The sequence below is a fragment of the Diorhabda carinulata genome, chromosome 5, assembly GCF_026250575.1.
Source record: "Diorhabda carinulata isolate Delta chromosome 5, icDioCari1.1, whole genome shotgun sequence".
In the NCBI taxonomy this organism is placed as follows: Eukaryota; Metazoa; Arthropoda; class Insecta; order Coleoptera; family Chrysomelidae; genus Diorhabda; species Diorhabda carinulata.
Genome location: NC_079464.1, coordinates 31,651,167 through 31,679,140, shown reverse-complemented (window position 1 = coordinate 31,679,140; position 27,974 = coordinate 31,651,167). Strand labels below are relative to the sequence as shown.

The window sequence follows — 27,974 nt, the reverse complement described above, 5'->3', positions numbered from 1 at the left end:
TAATTTGAGGTCTAAAATCGACAGTTCCGAGATTTGTCATTCTTAATGAATCACCCTGTATATTAATAGAATATTTAAAACTTCAAGAAAGTATTCATTATTTCAATGCGAGAAGGGTCTTCCAAGTAATAATCAAATATATCGATGCGAGTATCGCCAATGATAGTATTAATTAAAGTAGCGTTCACACTAATAATTATCGAAATTAATTTTAGTAAGTTTAGATTAATAATCATGATAATAATTCAATAATTACACGATTTTCACTATTTTACTTACAAAAATTGTCACCTCTTCTTAATTTTGTAAATATTTATTAGCTTTTTTTCACATCGTTATATTGTGAACCTCGCTTCATTACCAAAAAATATCGATTCGATTAATTCGAATGTACATCGAATTATACAAGTTTTATAGGTTAAGTAATAAAAACGAAATGTACTTAAAAATATATTTTCAGATTCATTTTACAATATTCTGTTTAGAATGTCGTCCGATAACAAAAAGCATCACAGTTAACGATAAAATATATATATATATATATATATATATATATATATATATATATATATATATATATATATATATATATATATATATATATATATACAAAGGGAAGACGAAAAAGTTTCATCTATTATTGAACCTGATAGTATGAGTTTTCATATAATCGGGTGCTATTTCTTGTAACCAATCGGGTTCTATTGTAGTTAATCCCCTTAAATAGCATTTGTTAGTTTGTACTACTTCGGTAAATAGTACCAGATGGGGTTGTTGCCTGTGTAGAGTCGAACTCGGGTGGAATTGTACCGATTGCTTCTTATCCAACTAAGTGAAACAAATTACGAAATTATCAATCAAAATTTGATAGTTTGATTTGTAAAGTGAACTCACAGTCACATATTGGTGATGTTTGACAAGCTCGGCGACGTTCATGAATAGACCGGTCGTAAGACACTTTCTCAGTTTATTCAAATCTCCCCCGCAAGACGAAATCGTTCCTAAATCGAATTTTTTGTACAATTGTTCTAATTGAACTCTAATTTCGCGGACGTGGAGAATATTCCGCATATTGATGAAATTTTCGTGGCACCAACTTCTCCTGTATCAAATTCGAATTAAAAAAAAAAATACATAACGATCAAAATACCAAAATAAGTAAAAATTTTAAGTATACGTGATTTTTTTTCAAAAAAATTATACGAAATTAGGAAATTGAAGAATCGACAATTCAAATACCTTTTGTTTTGTCCGATGGTATTGAAATCTCTATAGATGTTCAACAGGGTGAGTAAATCTCCGTATCCCGAACAAAATTTTTGCCTAACCTCCTGGGCTTCTATAATTTTCGATACGGGATTAATTAAGATCGATTCTGCGCTTAAAAGGGATACTATTGTGAGGGCTTCTTCAACGCATCCGTATTTCTGAGATGCAAGAAGAATTTTGGAAAATCTACATTAAAACAAAGTAAAAATAAAAAAAATCAATGAATAATAGAAAAATATCAAAGTGAAAACAAAGTTACGGTATTTTTTAAGTCAATTTTACAACTATGACCATCTATAGATGTAGAAATTGGTCTAAACCTGGATAAATTTCAAATATGTCTTCGAAACTCAAACTTTTAGTATTTTTGAGGACAAATGAACATCCGGGAACGTTTAAAAGTACAAAAGGGACACCAAAAATGGTCAAATCTAAATATAAACAAAGATTTAATAATTTTAAAAACAAATAAACATTTAAAATCATCTGAAAGTGTAAAAAAGGCACTAAACATGATTAAAATTCCAATACATTTTTGGAAATTCGTATAAGAACAAAGTTTTTATCTTTTTGGGGTCAAATGAACAACCGGGAACCTTTAAAAGTACAAAAGGGGCACCAAAAATGGTCAAATCTAAATATAAACACAGATTTAATATTTTTAAAAACAAATAAACATTTAAAATCATCTGAAAGTGTAAAAAAGGCACTAAACATGATTAAAATTCCAATACATTTTTGGAAATTCGTATAAGAACAAAGTTTTTATCTTTTTGGGGTCAAATGAACAACCGGGAACCTTTAAAAGTACAAAAGGGGCACCAAAAATGGTCAAATCTAAATATAAACACAGATTTAATATTTTTAAAAACAAATAAACATTTAAAATCATCTGAAAGTGTAAAAAAGGCACTAAACATGATTAAAATTCCAATACATTTTTGGAAATTCGTATAAGAACAAAGTTTTTATCTTTTTGGGGTCAAATGAACAACCGGGAACCTTTAAAAGTACAAAAGGGGCACCAAAAATGGTCAAATCTAAATATAAACACAGATTTAATATTTTTAAACAATTTAAATCATCTGAAAGTGTAAAAAAGGCACTAAACATGATTAAAATTCCAATACATTTTTGGAAATTCGTATAAGAACAAAGTTTTTATCTTTTTGGGGTCAAATGAACAACCGGGAACCTTTAAAAGTACAAAAGGGACACCAAAAATGGTCAAATCTAAATATAAACACAGATTTAATATTTTTAAACAATTTAAATCATCTGAAAGTGTAAAAAAGGCACTAAAAACAATATATGTAACAACAAAAATCTATTTCGTAAAGTGAATTTTCAATCTACTCTAATTATGTTATAGATCAAACTCACCTAGGATCTAAAGGAAATTTGGACATTCTCTTTCCCAATTGCGTTAAATTAATAGTATCAATATCCTCAACGGCCCCCAATAATTTCAATTGATCAAAAGCTGCCGTTACAGCCTCTTTCGGAGGTTTATCCATAAAATCGAAATGATTCGCATGGATCCCAAGGGCCAGAAGCTGTAGAACGACGCTTCCCAAATTGGCCCTCTGTATTTCGGGAACAGTCGTTTTCCTCATCAACTCGAACTGGGATCTAGTATACAATCTGTAACAGTACCCCTCGGAATCCCTACCAGCCCTACCGGCCCTTTGCCAAGCTTGTTCGTGTGAGATCTTTTGTACTTTGAGTAATTCCAACCCTGTAGACGGATGGAAAGATCTGAAACGTGACGTTTAGAACGAATGCGTATTAAACGGTTACCTTATTACCTTGCTTTTACCATACCGCTATCGATGACGTATTTAATACCGGGTATGGTGATACTGGTTTCGGCTATGTTTGTACTGATCACAACTTTTCTCGTATTGGGGGGCGAATTTTGGAAAATGTTCATTTGTTGTGAACTGGGTTGGGCCGCGTATAGAGTAAATACTCTAACGGACGGGCCCTCGACGTCCGGATCTTTGGATAACAATCTTATTTTGTGGGCGCAAGATTCGATTTCTTCCTGACCGGTTAGAAAAATTAAGACGTCGTGCTCCGGTGGAGCTTCCTTGTGAATTTTGAAAAAAGTCGATACGCAACTAGTTTGATAATCATCGTACGGTTTAATTGTGTAGTAGATATTCACCGGAAAAGTTCTACCTTCCAGGTAAACAGCTTGGCAATTATTGAAATAACGGGAAAAATGATCTACATCCATAGTAGCGGACATTATCAATATCTGTAATTAAATAGGAATTTAATACACCTGTGTGGAAATCAAACAGGTGTTGAACCTAACAAACAACTCGATTATTTCGATTTTTTACCTAAATTTTGAGGTTATGTAAAAAAGTGTAAATACGAAAGTTGTTTCGGCTCTTAACGTGAACATATTTTTGAAAATTGAAATAAAAACAAAGTTATAGTATTTTTAAACTCAACTGAACATTAAAAAGTTCAAAAAGGGAACCAAAAACGATCAGATTTGCTGTATAACTTCGAAAATCGAAGTTAAAACTAAGGTAAAGTATTTTTCAAGTCAATTCAACAAATATAATCACCTAAATGTACTAAATGGGCACTCAAAATGGTCAAATTTGCTATATATATTCAAAAATCGAAATAAAAATAAAACAACCCAGTTATTTGAATATTTTACCTAAATTTTGAGGTTACCTAAAAAAACCTGAATAAGAAAGTTGTTTTGGTTCTAAACGTGAAAAAATCCCAACATATTATTGAAAATTGAAATAAAAAACAAAGTTATAGTATTTTTAAACTCGAATGAACATTTAAAAGCACTAAAGAGGCACTAAAAACTGTCATATTTGCTATACAACACAGAAAATCGAAGTAAAAACAAAGTTAAAAGTATTTTTAAAGTCGATTCAACAAATATAATCACCTAAATGTACTAAAAGGGCACTCAAAATGGTCAAATTTGCTATATATATTCAAAAATCGAAATAAAAATAAAACAACCCAGTTATTTGAATATTTTACCTAAATTTTGAGGTTACCTAAAAAAACCTGAATAAGAAAGTTGTTTTGGTTCTAAACGTGAAAAAATCCCAACATATTATTGAAAATTGAAATAAAAAACAAAGTTATAGTATTTTTAAACTCGAATGAACATTTAAAAGCACTAAAGGGGCACTAAAAACTGTCATATTTGCTATACAACACAGAAAATCGAAGTAAAAACAAAGTTAAAAGTATTTTTAAAGTCGATTCAACAAATATAATCACCTAAATGTACTAAAAGGGCACTCAAAATGGTCAAATTTGCTATATATCTTCAAAAATCGAAATAAAAATAAAGTTATTTCAATTTTTTACTTAAATTTTGAGGTTGTGTAAAAAAAGTGTAGATACAAAAGTTGTAGATCTTTTTATTACCTACAACTTTGCCCTTTAACTTTTTTCCATACGACTTTTAGTTGTACCATAAATCAAGATAAACAAATTTTCTCCCCTTAAAAACTCACCCCCTTCAACTTCCCGACCTTATATAACCCGTCAATTATTTTCCCTTTCATTTTTATTCCCTTCATTTTACAAAACGTTTCGTTCCACTATTATTTCAATTTTTTTTGGTTTTGACAATTTTGATCTACAAATTTGGAGGGAAATCGGGGTTGAAAACGAGCTTTTGACAATTCCACCTGCCTCGAAATACCCGAAATTATTTTGATTTGATATATCTGATAGATAAATCACTTTTAGTATCCGGAAAAGGAAAACGAACCCAATATAACACAACCAAGGTGACTATGCACCGGAAAGGTGCTTCAATGAATTTTTTAGAGGAAACAAAAACTATAAATAATCGTCTAAAATATGAAATTTCTTGTTTAAATGTAGATTATCCCTAAATTTTTCCTAATTGTATAAATATAACCTAAATTTCTAATAATACAAATTTTTTTTTAATAAATAAAAAAATCCAAAACTATTATCTACTGATTCAGATCGTTTGAATGATTTTTAAGAATAATTATAGCTAAAAATAACCAAATAAATTAAAATATGGTACCTTTAACGGTGGTAAATTCCTATCTTCCCTAATTTTCTGGGCCCTTTTAACAATACCAAACAAAACGTCGGTATGTATGGTTCTTTCGTGAGCCTCATCAAGTATAACAACCGTATATTCCATGAGAAGTCTATCGTAGATCGCTTCCCTAAGAAGCATACCATCAGTCAAAAATTTTATTTTCGTTTTAGTCGAAGTACAGTCTTCAAATCTTACAGAATATCCAACAACATCACCTACCGACATCTGTAAGTGAAAAAACACTTTTTCTACGGAAATTGATTTTTTGGTACAGTAGGGTCTTTGTAACATAAAATATCTCAAAATACCAGTACGACAGGTGAAACTAGATGTTTGAAGATGTCAGAGAAAATTCAACCCACCTGGACAAGATTAAAACAACGTCAGATTGAAAATCCAGAATTTTTGGAAACCGTAGCTCAAAAGAACGTTGAAATAACGATATTTGGAGACCCTGGACAACATTGGAACGTTTCGACGAGAACATCACCTTCCAAGAAGCTTATATCACATAAAAATCTCGATATCATGGTGTATTGATACAGAAGGGTCGTTTTTCAAAGAATATTGACATACTAATGATAGATTTTTAAATCTAAACAACATTTTTGGACCTTGGACAACATAAGAGTCGTTTCGACGAGAATATACCCTTCCAAGAAGCTTATACCACATAAATATCTCGATATCATGATGTATTGATACAGAAGGGTTGTTTTTCAAAGAATATTGACAAACGAATGATAGATTTTTAAATCTAAACAACATTTTTGGACCTTGGACAACATTAGAGCCGTTTCGACGAGAATACACCCTTCCAAGAAGCTTATGCCACATGAAAATCTCAATAACAAAAGTTTATTGATGCAGGAGGGGCATATTTTAAAGAATATTGACAAACTAATAAAAGTTTTCAAAATCAGACCTTGACGCTTTACTTTCCAGACATACCCTGAGTATTTATTTCAATATAGTTTAAAGAAACTGATTCCACGAGCAAACATGTATTAGATTGTGATTTACAATAAAAAAAATTAAGAAAATCAATTCAGAATCTATTTAAATAGGACAATTATTTATCATTTTAAAGATTATACTGTCGAAATAAATTGACTTTTTTGCTAATTCAACTACTAAAACTAATATTTTAATACCTAGAATTAATTATAAACTTGTATATGATAATATATTTGTAAAATGAAAAAAACAAAGCTAATATTTACCCCATGTCCATATTCCTGAGCTACTCTAGTGGCGACACTTATTGCAGCCACTCTTCTTGGTTGGGATATGGCTATTTTCCCATTATCTTGAAGTCTAGCAGACAAAATATACTGTGGAATTTGTGTCGTTTTACCACTACCCGTTTCACCCAAAATTATCAATGTTTTATGTCTTTTTATGAGTTCTAGTAACTTATTTCTTTTATCAAATACAGATAAGTTTCTTTTTTGATCTTGTATACTCAATTTAGGTCTGGCGGTGAAGCCGTTAGTAGAAGTAGAGTTACCATTCTCGTTGTTCAATTTTATCTTTTTAGGGTTCGGTGGTCCGTTTTTATTGTTAAATACAATAGGAATGGGTTTAATTTTTATTCGGAATTTTTGAACGGCGTTTTTACCGTTTCCTATATCATACCTCGAATCCATATTTTTAAGGTTACACACGTGAAACTATATTCACCATAAAGTTTATAGAGTCTATTCAAATTTTTAACGTGTTCATTGTATGTACTACATTTTTTATGTTGTTATTAATTAATAATACTTATTTTAACAACGTAACGGAACAAAATGAAAACAGTAACCTATAAAAATTTTTAAAACCACATTGGTTTCCACAACATTAACTAATCAGGGCTGACAATAGTTAACTAGCGGTTTATATTAACATTTTAAGTTTTTTTGCGTTGGCGCAATTGCGATTCTTCTTCTAACTTCTAAAAACTATAAATAAAAGTTTTTTTTATTATTAATATTAGATAATATCTATTACTTATGAAGTCGTAATATTTTTCGCTAAGTTTATTATAAGTTTTTTTTTTAATAAAGTCATATAATATGATTGACATATGCAAAAGAATGGTGATTGCATAGTTAATCGAATCATAAAAATCGCTTGAATCGAATGAAGAAAGGAAAGTGATGTGATGATTAATTTTAAAATGGCTGCTTTCTTTTAAAATAAATATGATTTTTTTTCGGCGATTTATTTAGTTTTATGTTTAGTATATAATAATTAATTAGTGATATTTAGATCGTTTTTAATATTAAACGTATCTTCCAAGAACGTGTAATGTTCAGGTAAGAGAAAATCATTATTATTTCATACAAAGCGATGTTTTTGACAGGTTGATATCTTAAAAATTTAGATATAGCATTAGTTATCAACGAATTTACATATTAAACAATACGCAATAATGAAAAATACAATTATTTAGTTGCCAACGAAATAATTACTTTAATTTGTAGTACAACAATCGCTTAACGCGATTTATTTTGCAGATATTTTACTAGTGTTTAAAAGTAGTTTTACTTAATATATTTATTAAAAAAATGGATATTATAAACGATGAGGATCGTAGGAGAAGATTAAGACTTCTCGAGGAACGTATAAAAGAGCCTCGAGGGAAAGGAAATATTGATTCATTACTAGATACAGTACAGGCACTGTATACAGATTGTGATCATCCAGCTATTAAAAAATTGAAGAATGTCGAAGTTTACTTAAATAGGTGTAAGTACCAATTAAATAAATGATTATATTAACAAATTATAACTAGTACAGTAATACATCTTCCAAGTTTTGAAAGTAAAATAAACAGTTTTATCTTTATTAATAGGTCAGTTACTTTACAAAGTAAATAGTTATAGATTAGAAAATTTATGTATTTGACCCTGTGGAATTTATTATCAAGTTTTCAGTAATAATTTGTTTGATTTCCACCAATTTTATTTATAAAAATATAGTAGATATTAAAGGAATTGGAAAACTATTTATTAATTTCCATTTTTACGTGTTGTATTCCGTTTAAACACAACTTGAAGTATTTAAACAATAAAAACAACTAAATAACCTTACAAATTCAGAATCCCATAGTCTTAGGAACCCTAATAACTGAAACTTATGGCTTTAGAAGCCTTGATAACTGAATAATCTACCGTGGTATTTTATTATCAAGTTTTCATTGATTTTCATCAGTTTCAATTATAAAAAATATAAAAATGTAGTAGATATTGAAAAACTGGAAAAACGTTTATTAATTTTCATTTTTACATGTTGCATTTCGTTTAAAAGTAACTAGAAGTATATAAACAGTAAAAACAACTAACAAACTCTACGAATTCAGAATCCCATAGCCTTAGGAGCCTTGATATTGATAGGAAAAGATGCTGGTTATGTGAACGGCCTGTATCTGTTGAAAATAGATCGAATAACAATAATGTGACGGTGACAGAATGAATGAATGATTGCTTGCTTAGTTGGAATCAGTAGTGCTACAATAATTGTGGATGCAACAGATCTCCCTTACTAAACATCTTCATTGGATGTTGTTTCTGAGTCATCTTGTTTTTTTTTTGGTGCGGATGGAAGGAGTACTTTGTGGTTCCTGTGTCGAAGGCAGCAGCTGCTCTTTTAGAGGTTGTTTTTCTTGGGTTGGCGCTGGAATAGCAATTGAACTGAACCATATGACTCACAGGAGTAGGGTTTAAAGGACGACTTTGAGGAATACCAAACATAATTGGACGTGGAAGACTGTCGTTTCATTCATAAGTCTGTGTTTCAGTGGAACCGCTAGGAATTGGTATCCCGGATGAACAGAGTTGATTGATTTATTGCTTCAGCAGGCGTCCACTATCTAGTTTCACCATGGCACTCACTTACCACGCCAAATTATCAAATTTCTTTATTATTGAGGTCAAATTGCACCTGGACACTCTTTGGCTTAATGCGCACCAGGATCTCTTAGACCAAATCCGGTCCCCAGTGACTACCGATTTAAAAAAAAAATTTCGTGCTTTTAGAAGGTTGTTTTTTTTTCTTATTAGTCACGTAATTTAATGAGCGATGTCTCAATTGGTTATTGTATTGTTGAAAATCGAAAATATGATCTTCCTACTTTGAAAATGTATCCGTTTCAGATGATGATTTTGCTAGCGATATCATCAATCTCCGAATGAAAACCGATGATTTCGAACACATAAAAGTGATAGGTAGGGGAGCGTTCGGCAAAGTTCAATTAGTTAGGCAAAAGTACACTAGAAAAGTATACGCGATGAAAAGATTGAGCAAAGCAGATCTGATCAAACGATCGGATTCGGCTTTCTTTTGGGAGGAAAGACACATCATGGCGCACGCCAGATCCGAGTGGATAGTTCAATTACATTTCGCCTTCCAGGTAAGTTAAGTGAGGTTACGTCTGGATGGATTTTAATAGTTTTGTGGTAATGTGCAGGATACCAAACATCTCTACATGGTAATGGACTACATGCCGGGCGGGGATATAGTTAATCTGATGTCGAATTACGATATACCGGAAACTTGGGCGAAATTTTACACGATGGAAGTTGTGCTAGCTTTGGACGTGATCCATTCGATGGGATTCGTCCATAGGGACGTCAAGCCGGACAATATGCTTTTGGATAAATATGGGCACTTGAAATTGGCGGATTTCGGTACTTGTATGCGAATGGACGACGGGGGTTTGGTTAGATCGAACAACGTAGTCGGTACTCCAGATTATATTTCGCCGGAAGTGCTGCAGAGCCACGGGAAAGGGATTTACGGAAGGGAATGCGATTGGTGGTCGGTGGGAATTTTCGTGTACGAGATGTTGGTAGGGGAAACGCCCTTTTACGCCGACAGCCTTCTGGGTACTTACAACAAGATCATGTACCACGAAAATAATTTGTCGTTTCCGGACGAAGTCGAAATTTCCAACGAAGCCAAGTGTTTTATACAGGGTCTTCTCTGCGATAGAAACAAGCGGTTAGGTAGGTTTGATAATTTAAGGGGTTGGGGGAGGGGTGATTTTTTTTTATTGAAAAAAAATCGTAGGGCGAAATAGTGTGGATGAGATAAAGACGCATCCGTTTTTTGTGAACAACGAAAATTGGACTTTTGAAAATTTGAGGGATACGGCGCCGCCGGTGGTTCCCGAATTGACGGGGGATGACGATACCAGTAATTTCGAGGATTACGAAAAGGACGAGACGCCCGAAGAAAATTTTCCTGTGCCTAATAGTTTCGTGGGCAATCATCTACCATTTATAGGTAAAAAAAATCATTTTTTTTTTCATTAATTTCTCAATATTAATCTACTATCTTACGTTATATTTTTTTTTACCATTTGGTGCAGTCGCAATTATGTTCCAAACGGCATTAACCGTCTTACGTTGTATCTTTTTACCATTTGGTTCGTTACAGTCGATAGTGTTTTGGTCTAACTGCAAAGCTTTAAGCCGAAAGTTCTTTTATTGTAAATATGTTTACTACAGTCGGTAGTGTTATGTTCCAAATTGCATTAAATACCGAAAGTTCGATTTTTTACCTATGGATTCATCATGTTTAATAATATTTTGTTCCTAAATGTTTAAAACATGAAATTTAGTTGGATTACAATCGGAATTATGTTCCAAACGGCATTAACTGTCTTACGTTGTATCTTTTTACCATTTGGTTCATTACAGTCGATCGTATCATACTCCAAACTGATTTAACTGCAAAGTTTCAAGCTGAAAGTTCTTTTAGTGCCAATAGGTTCATGACAGTCCGTGGTGTTGTGTTCCAAATTGCATTAAATACCGAAAGTACAATTTTTTACGTATGGATTCATCAAGTTTGAGAATATTTTGTTGCATTAAATTTGAAATTTAGTTGATCACAATCGTATTTTTCTATCATTTTGTTTCTTTACAATCGATATGTATTCCCCAGATATGTTTAAATGTTTTGTATTTATCCTAAACTTATCTTTTGTTGCCAATTGGTTTGTTACGGTCGGTGTTGTTATGTTCCAAATTGTATTTAGTGTCGAAAGTCATATTTTTTTCATATTGGTTCATTTTGTTTGATATAATTATGTTCCAAATTGCATAAAGTGTAAACATTCGTATTTTTTTACCATTTGGTTCATTACATTCGATAGTGTCGTTTCCCAAACTGGACTAAATGTTAAAATTTGTAGCTGGAAGTTATTTTCTGTTGCATTAAATGCCGAAAGTCTAATTTTTGACGTTTTGTTTCATTATATTTAATTATATTTTAAATAAACTCAATAAAATTAGAACTTTGGTTGATGCATTCGATGTTATATTCCAAACTGTATTAAATGCGCCAAGTTGTATTTTGTTGCCATTTGGTTCATTACAATACATAGTATTATGTTCGAAAAAAAGTTTTTAATTGAAAATTATCTTTTATTGCCAATGGTGTTTTACAGTCGATACTATCATGTTCCAAATTGCATTAGGTACCGAAAATTTGGTATTTCACGTATTAGTTCGTTACATTAGATAATATTTCTTCCCATACAGCTTTGCACTAAAAAAAAGTAATTACATTTGATATTATGTTCCAAATTTCATTATTCACATGAAATTCCATTTTTTTGCCGTTTGCACCATTACAGTCGATAGTGTGATTTCCCAAACTGATTTCCTCGCCCATTTCCTGAACTACCTTTCCTTCTAATACTATAAATTGACCAAAATCAATTGCATATACGAATATTGGGCTTAAATTGATTTTTTTTTTAGGTTTTACTTACAATTCAGATTATCAGTTACTATCCTCTTTGGATTCCGTGGATAGTAAACTGAATAACATTCCATCGGATTCTAGTAATCACGTCCACAAATTAGAATTGTTACTAGAACAAGAAAAACTAAACGTAGAAACATTAGAAGCCAAACACCGACAACTATTGATACAATTAGAGACTATAGCTCAAAGGGAAAGCGACATCAGAGAAGAAATGACTAAAAACGAAAAGGATCTGACAATATTGAGGCACAATTACAAGGAATTGCAAAGGAAAGCCGAACACGAAAGCGATTTGAGAAAAAACACCGAAAAATATTTATCGGAATTGAAGAAACGTTACGAAGAAGAACAGAATAAGAGGACGAGGGAAATGAACAATAATCAGCAGCACAACGATAAGATACAGTTGTTGGAGAAGCAGGTGAACGAGATGCAGGAAAAATTGAAGGCGGAAACGGAAAATTGTCAGAAATTGAGGAAACAGGCTAACGAATTGACTATAGTTAAATCGAATTCGGAACATAAGGTGGCTGAGTATCAGACGTTGTTGCAATCGATACAGAGCCAAAGGGATACTCTTCAAACGGAAGTGGCGACGTTGCAAGATCAGTTAACTGAAGAAAGGAATTATAGGAGTCAGGTGAGTCAATTAATTATTTTCCTACACTGGTACCGAAGTGTGTTAACAAAAAATTATTTCTAATTACCTTGTATATATATATATATATATATATATATATATATATATATATATATATATATATATACGCCAAACGGCGTTAACTATCTTTAGTTGTATTTTTTACCATTTGGTTCATTATAGTCGATAGTGTTTTGGTCTAACTGCGAAGCTTTAAGCCGAAAGTTCTTTTATTATAAATTTGTTTATTACAGTCGGTGGTGTTATGTTCCAAATTGCATTAAATACCGAAAGTACGATTTTTTACGTATTGATTCATCAAGTTTGATAATATTTTGTTCCAAAATGCATTAAACTTGAAATTTAGTTGGATTACAATTGAAATTATGTACCAAACGGCGTTAACTATCTTTAGTTGTATTTTTTTACCATTTGGTTCATTATAGTCGATAGTGTTTTGGTCTAACTGCAAAGCTTTAAGCCGAAAGTTCTTTTATTATAAATTTGTTTATTACAGTCGGTGGGGTTATGTTCCAAATTGCTTTAAATATCGAAAGTACGATTTTTTACGTATTAATTCATCAAGTTTGATAATATTTTGTTCCAAAATGCATTAAACTTGAAATTTAGTTGGATCACAATCGAAATTATGTACCAAACGGCGTTAACTATCTTTAGTTGTATTTTTTTACCATTTGGTTCATTATAGTCGATAGTGTTTTGGTCTAACTGCAAAGCTTTAAGCCGAAAGTTCTTTTATTATAAATTTGTTTATTACAGTCGGTGGGGTTATGTTCCAAATTGCCTTAAATATCGAAAGTACTATTTTTTACGTATTAATTCATCAAGTTTGATAATATTTTGTTCCAAAATGCATTAAACTTGAAATTTAGTTGGATCACAATCGAAATTATGTACCAAACGGCGTTAACTATCTTTAGTTGTATTTTTTTACCATTTGATTCATTATAGTCGATAGTGTCATGTTAATGTTTGATAATATTGTGTTCCAAATTGAAATTTTCCATGGAAATTTCCATTTCTGTCCAGATGTCCGATCAACAGATAGTTCTAGAAAACAAATTACAATCGGTGAACGCCGAAATGGAAAGGGTACGACAAAAAGAAATGAAAATATCAACCGATAACATCCAATTAACCGAAAAAGTATCCAATTTGGAAAAAGAATGCGCCGGACTAGATTTGGAATTGAAGGCGCTCAAAAATAGATATCAGCAAGAAGTTAAAGCACACGAAGAAACCGAAAGAAGTCGAGTTTTGAATAAGGAAGAAGCCAATTTGGAAGTTGTCAAAGGTAACATTCTAATTCCAAAAAAAAATAAAAAAAAATAATTTATCGAAATTCAATTTAGTGCATTTTTTTTACAAGCAGAACTCATGGATCGTATTATAAACGGTAAAAATTATTCTATATTTTTATTTAATTTGTATAATTGTATAATTGTTTTTTTAAATAATCTTAATATGTAAAATTTATTATTTTTCATATTATATGGTTATTTGGTATAAAATTTATTTATTTTGATGTTTTTTTTTAAATTTCATTTTATTATCAATCTTTTTTATATTTAGTGGAAAAATTTGGCTTTAATAGAATTTTTTTATATATTTTCTTTTTTTCTCCAAAAAAATTGTTTTTAGTGAATTTTTCGAAGTTTTATTTCTAGAACATCGAATTTAATTCCTTAATTTTTTTAATTTTATCAATTTATTTATATTTATTGAAAAAAATTTGTTTTTAGTGAATTTTTTGAAATTGTTCTCTAAAACATCGAATTAGATTTTTCAAAATTAGTTTTCGACGGTTATTTTTTTTAGTAATTTTTCTTTTTTCTATTACGTCGCATTAAATTTTTCAAATCCGATTATAAATAAAAAAATTTCAGCTCTACAAACGAAACTAAACGAAGAAAAATGCGCCCGCCAAAAAGCCGATTTGAATTCGCAGGAAAAGGAAAGACAAATCTCGATGTTATCGGTGGATTACAGACAGATCCAACAGAGATTACAGAAACTGGAAGGTGAATACAGACAGGAAGTGGAAAAAGTTAAAGCCGTCAACGGTCAGTTCGAGCAAGAGCAACAGAAGAAGAACATCCTCCAATCGGAAATGAGTCAGCAGATGGCGGAATTCAATAAACTCAAAGCGAAAGAATCTCAATTGTTGGTGGAAATCGGCCAATTGCAGGAGATAAAGAGAACGCTGGAAGAGGAATTGATGAGGGTGAAGAACAATTGGCAGCGGGATCAGTTGCAGATGAAAGAGCTGCAGGAAAATTTGGAAACCGAACAGTATTTTACGACGCTGTACAAAACGCAGACGGTGGAATTGAAAGAGGAAGTGGACGAGAAAAATAGGATCAATAAGGAGTTCGAAGAGGAAAGGGCCTCGTTGAAACATCAGTGTCAATTGGCTTTGGCGAGGTATTCATTTATTTATTACAATTTTTATTGGAAAATTATCACTTTCCATCTTGCTTTCCAACTTTTCATTGTATTATAGTATAGAAAGTTTGTAGCTTAACTATATTTGGCAGGAGGTTTGTCATCACTTTTCGTAACCTCCAAAAACCGTACATATTTTATATTTTTAACATTTTTCTCAGTGTAGATACGGTTTTTGTTTTTTTTTAATAGTTTGGAAGCTGTACCAATCAACTTTTATCAAATATTTTTCCATTTATCATCAATTTTGACAAAAAAATTTCAGTTTTCACCTTCTTTTCAATCTTTTAATTATGTTATAGTACAGGAAAATTTGTATCGTTACAATATTTGACAGTATCTGGCTTTTTCTATCACTAGAGTCCATTTTTTTTTTCAATAATTAATTAAAAAACCGTGAAAAAACTGTTAATATGTATGCTGGATAGTATTTTTGATACTATTCTGCTAGATTTTTCTAGTTGGCAAATTTTAATAGTAGGATTTACATAATTGACGTTTCTAAATGGCTATTAGTGTCAAATTCATTGATTTTGGATGAATAATGACGATATTGAGTTAAAAATTCCACAATATAAGTCTATAATAAATTGACAGGGTATTTTTGCTCTCCGTAATCTGTAACAATCAGTATATTTTATATTTTCAACATGTTTTTCAGTGTAATTACATTTTGGCCGAAAGTCCCGATTTTTGTTGCCATTTGGTCCATTACAGTCCATTGTATCATCTTCCAAACAAAGTTTTTAGTCAAAAATAACTTCTTATTGCCAATTGGTCCATTACAATCGATAGTATTATGTTCCAAACTGCATTAAGTACCCGAAATTGTGTTTTTTGTCATTTGGTTCATTATAGTCCATAGTATTATGCTCCAAACAAAGTTTTCAGTTGAAAATTATCTTTTATTACGAATTGGTTGATTACAGTCGATAATATTATGTTCCAAACTGCATTAACTGATCAAAGTTGTATTTTCTTGTCATTTTTTTTTTATTTTTTACCTTCCCTTTGATATTTTTACTACATTATAGTTCAGTAAAATTTGTATTTCAACTATATTAAAAAGAAACTACTCGCTGTTAGTTACTTTTTTCATAATTTCGTGAAAAAGAGCACATTAACATAAATTTAAATGAAAATAATCACATTAGAGCTGATTCCGAAGCCCTGGCACGATCGATAGCAGAAGAAACCGTAGCCGATTTGGAAAAAGAAAAAACAATGAAAGAATTGGAATTGAAAGATCTATTAGCTAAACACAGAACGGATATAAACAGCAAAGAAGTGGCGATAAACACGTTTAAAGATAGAGAATTGGAATTGAAAAAGTTAACGGAACAATTACAAAAAGAAAAAGATGAACTAAACAGGCAGTACAAACAGTTGCAAGAAGAATTCAACAGGAAAACCAACAACAACGAGGAATACGAAAAATTGGTAAATTATTTTAATCGAGTTTAAATATTTTTCAATTAAAATTTTCCTTAAAAATTCCAGGTGAACAGATTGAACACGGAAAGCCTTTTGAAACAGCAAGCGGTTAATAAGTTACACGAAATATTGAACAGGAAAGACATCAGGGAATCTGCCAAAGGAAAATCCAAAGTTTCCAACGCCGATTTGAGGCGGAAAGAGCGAGACCTGAAGAAACTGCAACAGGAGTTGAGCTTGGAAAAGGAAAAATACAATCAAATGATAGGAAATTATCAGAAGAACATACAAGATTTAAGCGTAAATACCAAATAACTAATTTTAATTTTTTGTGCATTTTTCATTTGTTTTGTTTTTTATTTTTTCCATTTTTAATTCAGTTTTTCAACTTATTTTTATTTTTTTTTATTTATTTATTTTTTTAATGGTTTTCTCGATATCCCCCAGGCTCAGCTCAACGAAGAAATATCGGCGAAGCAACGTCTCCAAATGGAATTAGATAGTAAGGACGCCGATTTGGAGCAGCTCCAATTGAAATTGTCTTCGATGAACAGCGAAACGGCGTCGTTGAGTTCGGCGGATAACGACGGCGAGGAAATCGATGCTGTATTCGAGGGGTGGTTGTCGATACCCTCCAAACAGAATATCAGGAGGCACGGTTGGAAGAAACAGTACGTCGTGGTCTCCAGTAGGAAAATTATTTTCTACAATTCCGATAATGATAAACAGAATTCTGATCCGGTTATCGTTTTGGATTTGAGGTGAAAGAAAAAATTTTTTTCGTTTTTTGTGTTGTCTCTTTTATTTTGTTAGTATTTTATGTTTTCGTTGATTTTTTTTGTATTGTTTTCCGTTTTCCTATGTTGCTTTATACTATTTCCTCGTCATTCTTTGTCCCCCTTTTTTTGTTTATACTAATTTTCACTGATTTCTCCCTTTCCCTTTCATTCTTTGCCCCCTTTTTTGTTATTATTTTCTTTTTATCAATTTTCACTGTTTTCTCTCATATCCTGCTCTTTCTTTTCCCCCTTCTTATTTTATTCATAGATTTTTACTATTTTCTATTAATTCCTGTTCTTTTTTGCCCCCCTTTTATTTTTTGGTACTTTTTGTGTTTTTTACTATTTTCTGGTGTTTCTTTGCCTCCTCAATTTTTTTGGTTTTAATTTATTTGTACTGTTTTCTCCAATTTCCTAGTAGTTATTTTCTATTTTCCTTGTTTTTATTAATTTTCACTATTCTCTCCCATCTCTTAGTCGTTCTTTTGTCCTTTTTTCTATTTTTCTTCTTTTTATTAATTAATTTCTACTATCTTCTTTTAAATCCAATTCCTTTTATTTTTTTGCCCCCCATATATGTTTTTGTTAATTTTTACTGCTACTTGATTATTTTCAACGCTAATACTCATACGCCTCCTTGAAATCAACAAATCAATTATCGTTTCTTTGATTTTATAATGTTTTTCATTATATTAGCTTTCCATATTTTTCTTTGTTTTTTTATAGTTCCCAGATTTTTCTTTGTCCCCCATTTTTTCGTTAATTTTTATTGTTTTTCATAATTTCCTTTATCCTCTTTTCAATGTTTTGTCAATTTTTACTGTTTATTTTACTTTTTAATCTTTATCGCCCTCTTTTATATTTTTTTGGTTAATTTTTACTGCCCCTTGGCAATTTATATCGTCAATATTCATATGCCCTTTGGAAATCAATAAATCAAATTCCCATTTCTACGATTTGATTCCAGTAAAGTATTCCACGTGCGTTCTGTAACCCAAGGGGATGTGATCCGAGCCGATTCCAAAGATATACCGAGGATATTTCAACTTTTGTACGCAGGCGAGGGCGAGGCGCGAAAAACCGACGCCGAACAGGCGACGCTAGCTTTAGACGTCAGTCAATCTATGAGGAATTTCGATGACAAACCCGGCGTCATATTACACAAGGGGCACGAATTTTTAAATATATCTTATCACATGCCTACTACTTGTGAAGTATGTCCGAAACCGATGTGGAATATGTTTAGGCCGCCGCCGGCTCTGGAATGTAGAAGTGAGTATTATATATGTTTCAGTTTATTAAATTTGAAAATAATTCGAAAATTTGTACAAAAAAAATGTTTGAAACTATACTTGATTAGAAATATTTATAATTTTACTGAAATTGTATATATGAAAAAATTAATGGAGAATACCTTGTATATTTTTTGTTTTAACAAAAATAACCAATGGTTCAAGGTCACTTATATATTTGATTATCGTTTTTGATTATTACAATTATGTTCCAAATTGCATTAAGTGCGCAAAGTTGTATTTTGTTGTCGTTTGGTTCATTACAGTACATAGTCTCATGTTCCAAAATTTCATCTTTTATTGCCGATTAGTTTATTATTATACTCCAAACTGCATGCAAGTACCGGAAATTGTGTTTAGTTGCCATTTGATTCATTATAGTCCATAGTATAATCATCCAATTGAAGTTTCTTGTCAAAAAAGACCTCTTACTGCCAATTGCTTTGGCAACAGTCGATAGTATTATGTTCCAAACTACATTAAGTACCCAAAATTGTGTTTTTTTGTTATTTGGTTCATTTCAGTCCATAGTATCATCCTCCATACAAAGTTTCTAGTGAAAAATGTCCTCTTACTGCCAATTGGTTTGTTACAATCGATAGTACTATGTTCCAAACTGCATTTAGTACCCGAAATTATGTTTTGTTGTCATTTGGTTCATTATAGTCTATAGTATCATGCTCCAAACAAAGTTTTCATTCGAAAATCATATTTTATTTCGAATTGGTTCATTACAGTCGATAGTATTATGTTCCAAATAACGTTAAATGCCGAAAATTTCATTTTTAACCTATCGATTCATTATGTTTCAAGATATCACGTTTCAAACTGCTTCACATGAAAAATTTTGTTGACTACATACGTTATCATGTTCCAATCTGCATTAAGTGCACAAAATTGTATCTTATTGCCATTTGGTTCATTACTGTCGATAATTAAAAATTACTATCGTTTTTGTCGTTTCAGGATGTAGGATAAAGGTTCACAAGGACCATTTAGAAAAGAAGGAGGATTCGGTACCTCCTTGTAAACTCCATTACGATCCCTCATATGCCAAAGAATTACTATTACTCGCTTGTTCGCACGACGAACAGAGACAGTGGGTATCGAGATTAAGTAGGAAAATACAAAAATACGGTTTCAAAGCCAACAATTCCAACGCCATAGATTCTTCGACGAAAATATCGCCTAGGTGAGTTAACCTAATACCAAATTAACTCCCCTTCCTCCATTATTTTTTTTTTAAATCGACTACAAAGTGATTTAAAATTTTATTATGGGGTATTATCACCTATGAAATATGTATTTGGGATTTTTCTATGAAAAACTGTGAATCACAAAATATTATTTAGCAAAAAAATTAATTTTTTCAAAAAATTTGTTGAACGATATATTTGATGTAATATTTTGTTATTACAATCATGTTCCAAACGACATTAACTGTCTCAAGTTGTATTTTTTTACCAGTTGGCTCATTACAGTCGATAGTGTAACTTCCAAAACACGATTAATTGCAAAATATTATTTAATAAAATATTTTTTTATACTTAATAATTTGTTTTTAAAAATTTATTTTGACGAAAATAATCAAAAGTTGAACTGAACTGAATTAAATTTAAATTAATATTTTATTGTCCTTTCAATTATCACAATTATGTTCCAAATTACAGTAATTACTAAAAGGAGTATTTTATCGCCATTTGGTTCATTACAATAGATAATATTATACCTCTACAGGATTATTGCAAAATATTTAGGACAAAATCTACTTTTTTATGAAACTTATTAAAAAAAATACTCCATATCTAGAAAATTGTGAGAATAATTCATCTTCTTTCGTATTTAGAGGTAAATATATCTATAAAAATGATTCGACTTCACTACATCTAAAAATTAAGGATATTTTTAAATTTGGTTTTTTTCTTATTGGTTGAGGATGAAAAATTGAAAACTTTATTGTCGTTTGGTTTATGGTCCAAATTGGAAAATTGTATTTTTTCACCTTTTGGTTCATTACAGCAGAAAATTTCTTTCTCCAAATAGGATTAACTGCAGTTTTCAGTTATTCAAGGATTTATTACAGTCGCTAGTGTTATGTTCCAAATAGCATTAAATGCCGAAAATTTGATTTTCCAAGTATCCTTTCATTGGATTGTGTTCCTAACTGCAAATGAACCCAAAATTAAATTAATCACATTTGATGTTATGTTCCAAACTGCATAAAGTGTCTAAAGTTTCACTGTATTACCGTTTGGTTCATTACAGTCGATACTGTTATGCTCAAAACAAAGTTTTTTGTCTAAAGTTATCTTTTGTTGCTTATCGGTTTTATTATGTTCCAAATGACTTTAAATACCCAAAATGCGATTTTTCAAGTATCGTTTCATTATATTGAGTTCCAAACTGCCATTAACCCAAAACTAAATTAATTACATTTGATATTATGTTCCAAATTGCATTAACTGTTTCAAGTTGTGTTTTTTTTCCCTTTTGGTTCATTATGTTTGATAATATTTTGTTCCAAAATGTATAAAACTGGAAATTTTGTTGATTACATTCGATGTTATATTCCTAACTGCTTAAATCGCGCGCAAAGTTGTATTTTTTTACCATTTGGTTCATAACAGTCTATAATCTCACCCTCCAAACTGGATATTATATTCCAAAGTCTAAAATTCGATATTATGTTCTAAAAACTGCATTAATAACCAACAATTGTATTTTTTTGGTTTTTTGAATTTTATTTCCATTATTACCAGTTTCTGATACACAGCTAGATTCGTCTCATTTTTTCCATATCTCGTATAGCAAAATACGCAAGAAGCAGGATAATTACTCATTTTAGAACGATTAAATAGTATTTTTCAAATTATTTATTAGAAATTGATAAATATCACATATAATAACACATATTTTTTTGTTTCTGCCCCCAACTGTTATTTTTATTTTCATTCTATGACTAATTTCTTCCTTTTTAATATAAAATGAAAATATATTTCTTTTTTACTTACCGATTATTACTTTTTTTTTGTAAGTTACTTGTATATATTTATTTGTATTATACTTTTCTTTTTTATTATTATTATTGTTATCAATAAACTATAAATATTCTGTAATTCTTCCTTTTTTGTTTCGCTTCCTCTTATTTCTTTTTTTCTATTATTTCTCTAATAGTATAGCCGGTGGTGCTACAAGAAGAAGGGTTGAGAAAGAATACGGAAATATATGAATTTTATTGGTGCAAAAACAGTATATTTCAATTTTGCTTTAAATCAATAATTGAACATATTCAAATTAATATTTTATTTATCATTACAATCATGTTCCAATTTCCATTAATGGCGTATAGTTGTATTTACCGTTTGGTTCATTACAGAAGATAGTGTTACATCCCAATCAAGAATAATTACAAAATTTTACTTTATTACCGGTTTTTTGAAAAACATCTTGACTGAAATTCTCAAATGATATTAATGTTTTTTTAATTACGCGATCATTTATTATTTTTTTATGAAAAATGAAACACAGTTCAATTGGTATTTCGTTGTTTATTTGGTTTATGTTCCAAACTACATTAAATGCCTTAAGATGTATTTTTTATCGTTTGGTTCATTACAGTAGATAGTGTTACTTTCCAAATAATAATAATTCATAATTTTGTTGTAATTTTCGTCATTTCGTTAAAATTAACATGATTTTTTTTATAATTTCGTAATTTTTCGTATTTTTTTCCATATTTCTCCAAATTCCTCGCAATTTCACAATATTTTTCTAATTAATTTGAAATTTTCCTGATTTTCCCAATAATTTCAATCATTTTGTCAAATTTTCCATAATTTTGTTGTAATTTTGCAATTTTTTTAATACTTCATATTTTTTTCGTATTTTTCATATTTCTTGTAATTTTCATGTTTACGTAAAAACTTTATTTTATAATTTTTCAACTACACACTAAAAGTGTTGGTTGGGATTAAAAAATGGTCAAGGCCATTTAAATGAAAGTTTAGGTTAGGAAAATTGACAGAATCGAGAAGAAGAATCAATAAAATTGAAAGTTGCATGTGGGGATTTAAAAATACTTCGGTTTTTATTATTATATATAAAAAAAAAGAACTGTAAATAATTTTTGTTGAAATGAAATTTTCTCGTAGATATCTACCGGTAGTTTTTTGGTGGCGGTTTAAAATATAGAAATTTTTTTTCTATTTTTAGTGTATACAGGACTTATTCCATTTTAATCAGGGATGACTACTGAGATGACTGGACTGACTGTCCGCGCTGCCTGATGTTATTGCATGGCTTGTTTCGGGAATTTTCAATAAATTTCAGATATTAATTAACGAGATTTTGTTTTTTTTTTATTATTTTATTTAAAATTATTTTCTTGCGTTTTATTCACATTTTATAATCGATAGATCGAATATGTATTTTAAGTACCTAGTAGTTGATATTTTTTTTTAATTGAAATTTTTGGTAAGTTTTTGTTGGTATTAAATGTGATTCTAATGCTATTTTAACATAAATTAACGTTTCAAAAATGGTTATGCGGATTTTTAGCATATTTTTCTGTTTTATGATTATGAAAAAATTTCGGTTCCGGTTCGATTTCCCGTGATTTTTGTGTTTCTAGAATTCCTTTAACATTTTCAAATTTTTCATATTTTTTTGCAAGCAGTCCTGTTCTGATTTTCATGTGATTTTGGTCATTTTTTCCAAATTTTCGTGATTCATCGTAATTTTCATTATCTTGCCCACAACTTTTATATTTTCCTACAATTTTCATATTTTTGTCAAAATTGTCATGAGTTTCATCAAAACTTTTATATTTTTCTCGTAATAGTCATGATCTTACCCTGATAATTTTTTCAAAATTTTCATAATTTACTCATAAATTTTCTAATTTTTAATAAATTCTTCATAATTTTCTCGTAATTTTTATATTCTTCTGTACATTTCCCATTTTTTCTATATTTTTCAAAATATTTATATAACTAATATTTCTTCAATTTACTTGTAATTTCCAAAATTTTCCACTTTTTAAAATTTCTTTTTCAAATTTCTCATAATTTTGTGTCATTTTCACAATATTACTTCAATTTACTTGTAATTTTCAAAATTTTCCACTTTTTCAAATTTCTCATAATTTTTCTGTAATTATCACAATATCACTTCAATTTTCAAAATTTTAATTTTTTTAATGAATTTCTCATTCTTTTTTCACATTTCTCTTAAACGTCCTGTAATGGTTTTGTAATTTATTTGAAATTTCCACTATTTTTCGAAAATAACCACTAATTTTTTCAATTGCAACCCGGTTTTCTAACTTATTTCTGATTTTCATGATTTTTAAAACATTTTTTTTTTCAATTTTTCTATAATTTCTCCATATATTTCATAATTCTTCAAAATGACTACAATTCCTCTATAATTTTCTTGAACTTCTCATAATTTTTCCAAAATTTTCATGATTTTTCATTTGTCGGTTCATTATATCGGATAATATTGTGTTCCAAACTGCAATAAACCCAAAATTAAATTAGTTACATTTGATATTATGTTCCAAACTGCATAAAGTGTCTTAAGTTTCACTCTATTACCGTTTGGTTCATTAAATTCGTAAATAATATGCAAACCGCATTAATAACCGAAACTAGTATTTTTTTACCATTTGGTTCATAACAGTCAATACCTGACAAATTCACATAACCATATATGTACATAAAGGCGTAATAAATATATTGAATCGAACTAATATCATCTACTAATAACCTTTTATTTTTTTTTTGTTTCTATTAACAGGGAATCAACTCGCTCTAACATGAAGCCATATATGAACACCCAACAACGATCGGCAACCCTCCCCGCTAATTCCTCGATGAACAGTAAATGACACTCCAGATTCATCTAAACTCAATCATTGTGTCATTATTTAATCTTCTATTTTCGCGCAGTCTGTCATTAAACATCCCCGAAGGGTATTTTATCGAATTTTTTATATCAACGCAACGAGGATGATTGTTGAAGACTGCGTCGTATCTTTAACATCGAATAAACGCTTTATTCCATCACTAATTTAGCTGATACAATCTGTGATTTTTATTTTCCTTCAAACGAGTTTGTATCAAGAAAAACGCATATTGTTGGTTACTTGGATAGTTTATTTCGATAAGGCCTGCTGGAAGATCAGATAACAGAAATTTGATCCAGTTTGATTTTTTTTTAATTCGAAACCTCACACATTCTGATCTTATAATTTTCATTTGTATGTATTTTTGAACGGTAGTTAGGTTCAAATTCAAAATTAGGGTTTAATCGTTGAAAATGAAGCACAGCACGATCAATATTATGATTTGTCATTGTTATAATGTTCCAAATTGCATTAAACTGACAATTTGATTTTTACTTCCGTTGTTATGTTCCAAACTGCATTAAATTAAAAATTCAATTTTTACTTCTGTTATTATGTTCCAAATAACATTGATTGTCAAAATTTGCTATTTGGCTCATTACAGTAGATAGTGTTTCATCTCAAATACGTTTTATTGAAAAAAGTCTTTGTAGGATTTTCAAAAAAAAAATCTGATATTTTCATAAATAAATTTTTTTTCCTATGACTTTTTTTTAATATAATTATATCGTCATTTATTATTTGTGATTGGAAAATTGAACATAATCAATTAATATTTTGTTTTTGTTTGGTTTATGGTCCAAACGGCATTAACTATCTTAAGTTGTATCTTTTCACCATTTGGTTCATTACAGTAGAGAGTGTTACGTCCTAAACAGGTTTCATTGCGGAAAATCATATTTTTTTTTGGTTGGTTTTTCACAGAAAAAACTGATATTTTCATAGATAAAATTTCATTTCCTACTAGCTTCCCATGTCAATTTCTATTTATTATCTGGAATTGTCGAAATTCTCGTTGCCCTATCGTTTGGTTTATGGTCCAAACGGCATTAGCTGCCTTGAGTGTCTTTTCGCCATTTGGTTCATTATAGCAGATAAAATTTTTTCTTCATATTCTTTAATTTTTTTTTAAATATCCCTTGCGACATCAATTGTTTTTTTCCTAGTATACAGTTGTTTATTGGTTGTAATAAAAAATCGAATACTGTTCAATCCATATTTTGTTCAGTTCATATTCCAAACCGTATAAATTGCCAAAAATTGTATTTTCTTGCCATTTGGTTCACTACAGTAGATAGTGTTTTCTTATTGCCACTCAATTAATTGAATTTGATGTTATGGTCCAAACAATATTAATTGTCAAAAGTATAATTTTGATACCGTTTGGTTCATTACGGTCGATATTGTTAAACCCTAAACAGTATTAATGTAAAAATTTGTTTTTTTTTTTCGAATATTCGTCTATTAAATTTAATATGCTTCGAATTGGGGAAAGTACTATTTGGTTCATTACATTAAATAGGGCTATGTTCGAATCGATTCTATAATTAAAAGTTTCATTTTATTATTATTGGCGATAAGTTACTAACTACATCAATTGGCAAGAATCAATTTCATTTCTATTCAATAGTATCATGTTTCAAATCCCATCAATCACCAGCAGCTTCATTTTTTGTTGTATGATCATTACACAATATAATATCATGTTCCAAACTGCATTAATTGCCAAAAGTTGTCTTTTCCTGCCATTTGGTTGATTATATTCGATATTGTAGCATTTCAAGCTACATAATTAGTTAAAAGTTAGATGATTTGTTGTTTGATATGTTTAACTATCATGTTCCAAATTACATTAAACGCCAATTTAGTTAATTTCATTTCTACAATTATAACACAACATAGTATCATGTTCCAAACTGCATTAATTGTTCGAAGTTTTCTTTTTCTGCCATTTGGTTCATTATATTGAATTAGTTGGAAATTGTATTTTTTTGTTATTTGGTTCATAATAATAATAATAATTGATAAAATTTTTATCGTTACTATAAAAATGTCTGTGCTTCTTATCTATTTGAGAAGCTCATTTTTTTCGGTGCTGATTGCAAAATATTGTGTGTACTTAGGATTTGTTTTTTTAAACGTTGAATTGCTCAAAACTTTTTTCGACTCAAAATTTGGACCAGTAATTTTACAAATGTATCTAGTCAAAAATAGTTTTTAAAAATATTTAAAAATCAATAGAAAATAAGTTTTATTTTAATTGCTATTTTTGACAAATTGAGTATTAATTTTTTTTTGTACTCAAATTTCTCTAGAAAAAATATTTTATTTTATTGAATTTATTTTTTATTCTTACAAAGATAACCCTTTATTTTATCACGAATTTTGTATTTTTTTATTTGTTTTTTTTTGCTTATTTTTTTTTAAATAAAAACTAGAAGAAAAAAAAATAACTCGAACACTGCAAACTTAACCCATAATGATTCATTTGAATACAAATATGAATTTTTTTAACGTGAATCTGGTAGACCACATATTATTTCTTACATCCCTGTATATATCTTTTTCCGCCCTCTTTTGATTCCTTATATCCGTTTCTAGATCTTTCTCGAACATACGCGATTTTCCTGGAAATTCTTTATATTACTAATTTCACTTTAGGGGGTTTAAATGACCAACCCCGACATCGACATAACTGCCCTTTAGGGTGGTCGTTGAAAGTAAAATTTTTAGCGACGCCTTCTAAAAAGTTTTTTTTTATTAAAAAATAGAATTTTTTTCAATTAAAAATTAATTAAACGTTAGGGGGGGCTGTACGTCTGGATTTTCGGTTGTCTACTTCGAGACAAGCTTATCCTACAGGATATACGAATAGGAAAATATAAAATAAATTTTTACAAGGCGTCACAAAAAATTCAATTTCCAACGACCCCCCTACTACCCTTTATGTTTCTTTTTATCGTTTTTTGCAATGTAAAAAAATAATAAAAAATCTTTTTCCACATTCCTTATTTATGTATATTTTTGTACATATTTTTTTGACAACTAATCTTTATATTTACAAAAAAACGATAATTATGCGGAGGGGTTTTCGTCGAAAAAAATTAATTTTTCCCTTGATCTAAAATATTTGGTCAATAACGTGGAGTTTTGTTATCGGAAAGGGTGGTTGGGGTGAAGCAGTTGTGCCTTATTATTTCCTTGGCCGATTATATTAATTATTTCGAGTGATGACGGTGATGTATAGTAGAAATTAAGGTTATGTCTTATGTATACAAATTGTAAACCAAAATGGACAATTGTAAAAGTAAATTGTTCTTATTTATTATTTATCGTTTTT

At 29.9% G+C, this 27,974-nt stretch overlaps 2 protein-coding genes across 4 annotated transcripts; one reads left to right on the top strand and one right to left on the bottom strand.

The window, feature by feature from the left end:
- Positions 1-597: 597 nt before the first annotated feature.
- On the bottom strand, positions 598-7,199 carry LOC130894381 (ATP-dependent RNA helicase DHX33). The gene is made up of 7 exons (XM_057801169.1): positions 6,574-7,199; positions 5,330-5,575; positions 3,078-3,532; positions 2,653-3,027; positions 1,240-1,455; positions 895-1,102; positions 598-828 (listed from the first exon to the last, which is right to left on the bottom strand). The coding sequence occupies exons 1-7, from the start codon at positions 6,997-6,999 to the stop codon at positions 631-633; spliced, it is 2,124 nt and encodes a 707-aa protein (XP_057657152.1). The 5' UTR covers positions 7,000-7,199; the 3' UTR covers positions 598-630.
- Positions 7,200-7,272: 73 nt separating this feature from the next.
- LOC130894379 (rho-associated protein kinase 1) lies at positions 7,273-27,962 on the top strand. 3 transcript variants are annotated; one of them, XM_057801163.1, is made up of 15 exons: positions 7,273-7,653; positions 7,855-8,086; positions 9,493-9,749; positions 9,807-10,344; positions 10,409-10,624; positions 12,109-12,755; positions 13,806-14,070; positions 14,149-14,172; positions 14,663-15,200; positions 16,376-16,661; positions 16,722-16,955; positions 17,103-17,416; positions 18,402-18,706; positions 19,693-19,918; positions 24,526-27,962. In XM_057801163.1, the coding sequence occupies exons 2-15, from the start codon at positions 7,906-7,908 to the stop codon at positions 24,614-24,616; spliced, it is 4,122 nt and encodes a 1,373-aa protein (XP_057657146.1). In that variant the 5' UTR covers positions 7,273-7,653; positions 7,855-7,905; the 3' UTR covers positions 24,617-27,962. The 3 variants fall into 3 exon arrangements, with proteins under 3 accessions (XP_057657146.1, XP_057657147.1, XP_057657149.1); XM_057801166.1 differs by having other exon boundaries at positions 7,487-7,653; positions 22,939-27,962; XM_057801164.1 differs by lacking the exon at positions 14,149-14,172.
- The last annotated feature ends 12 nt before the right edge of the window (positions 27,963-27,974 follow it).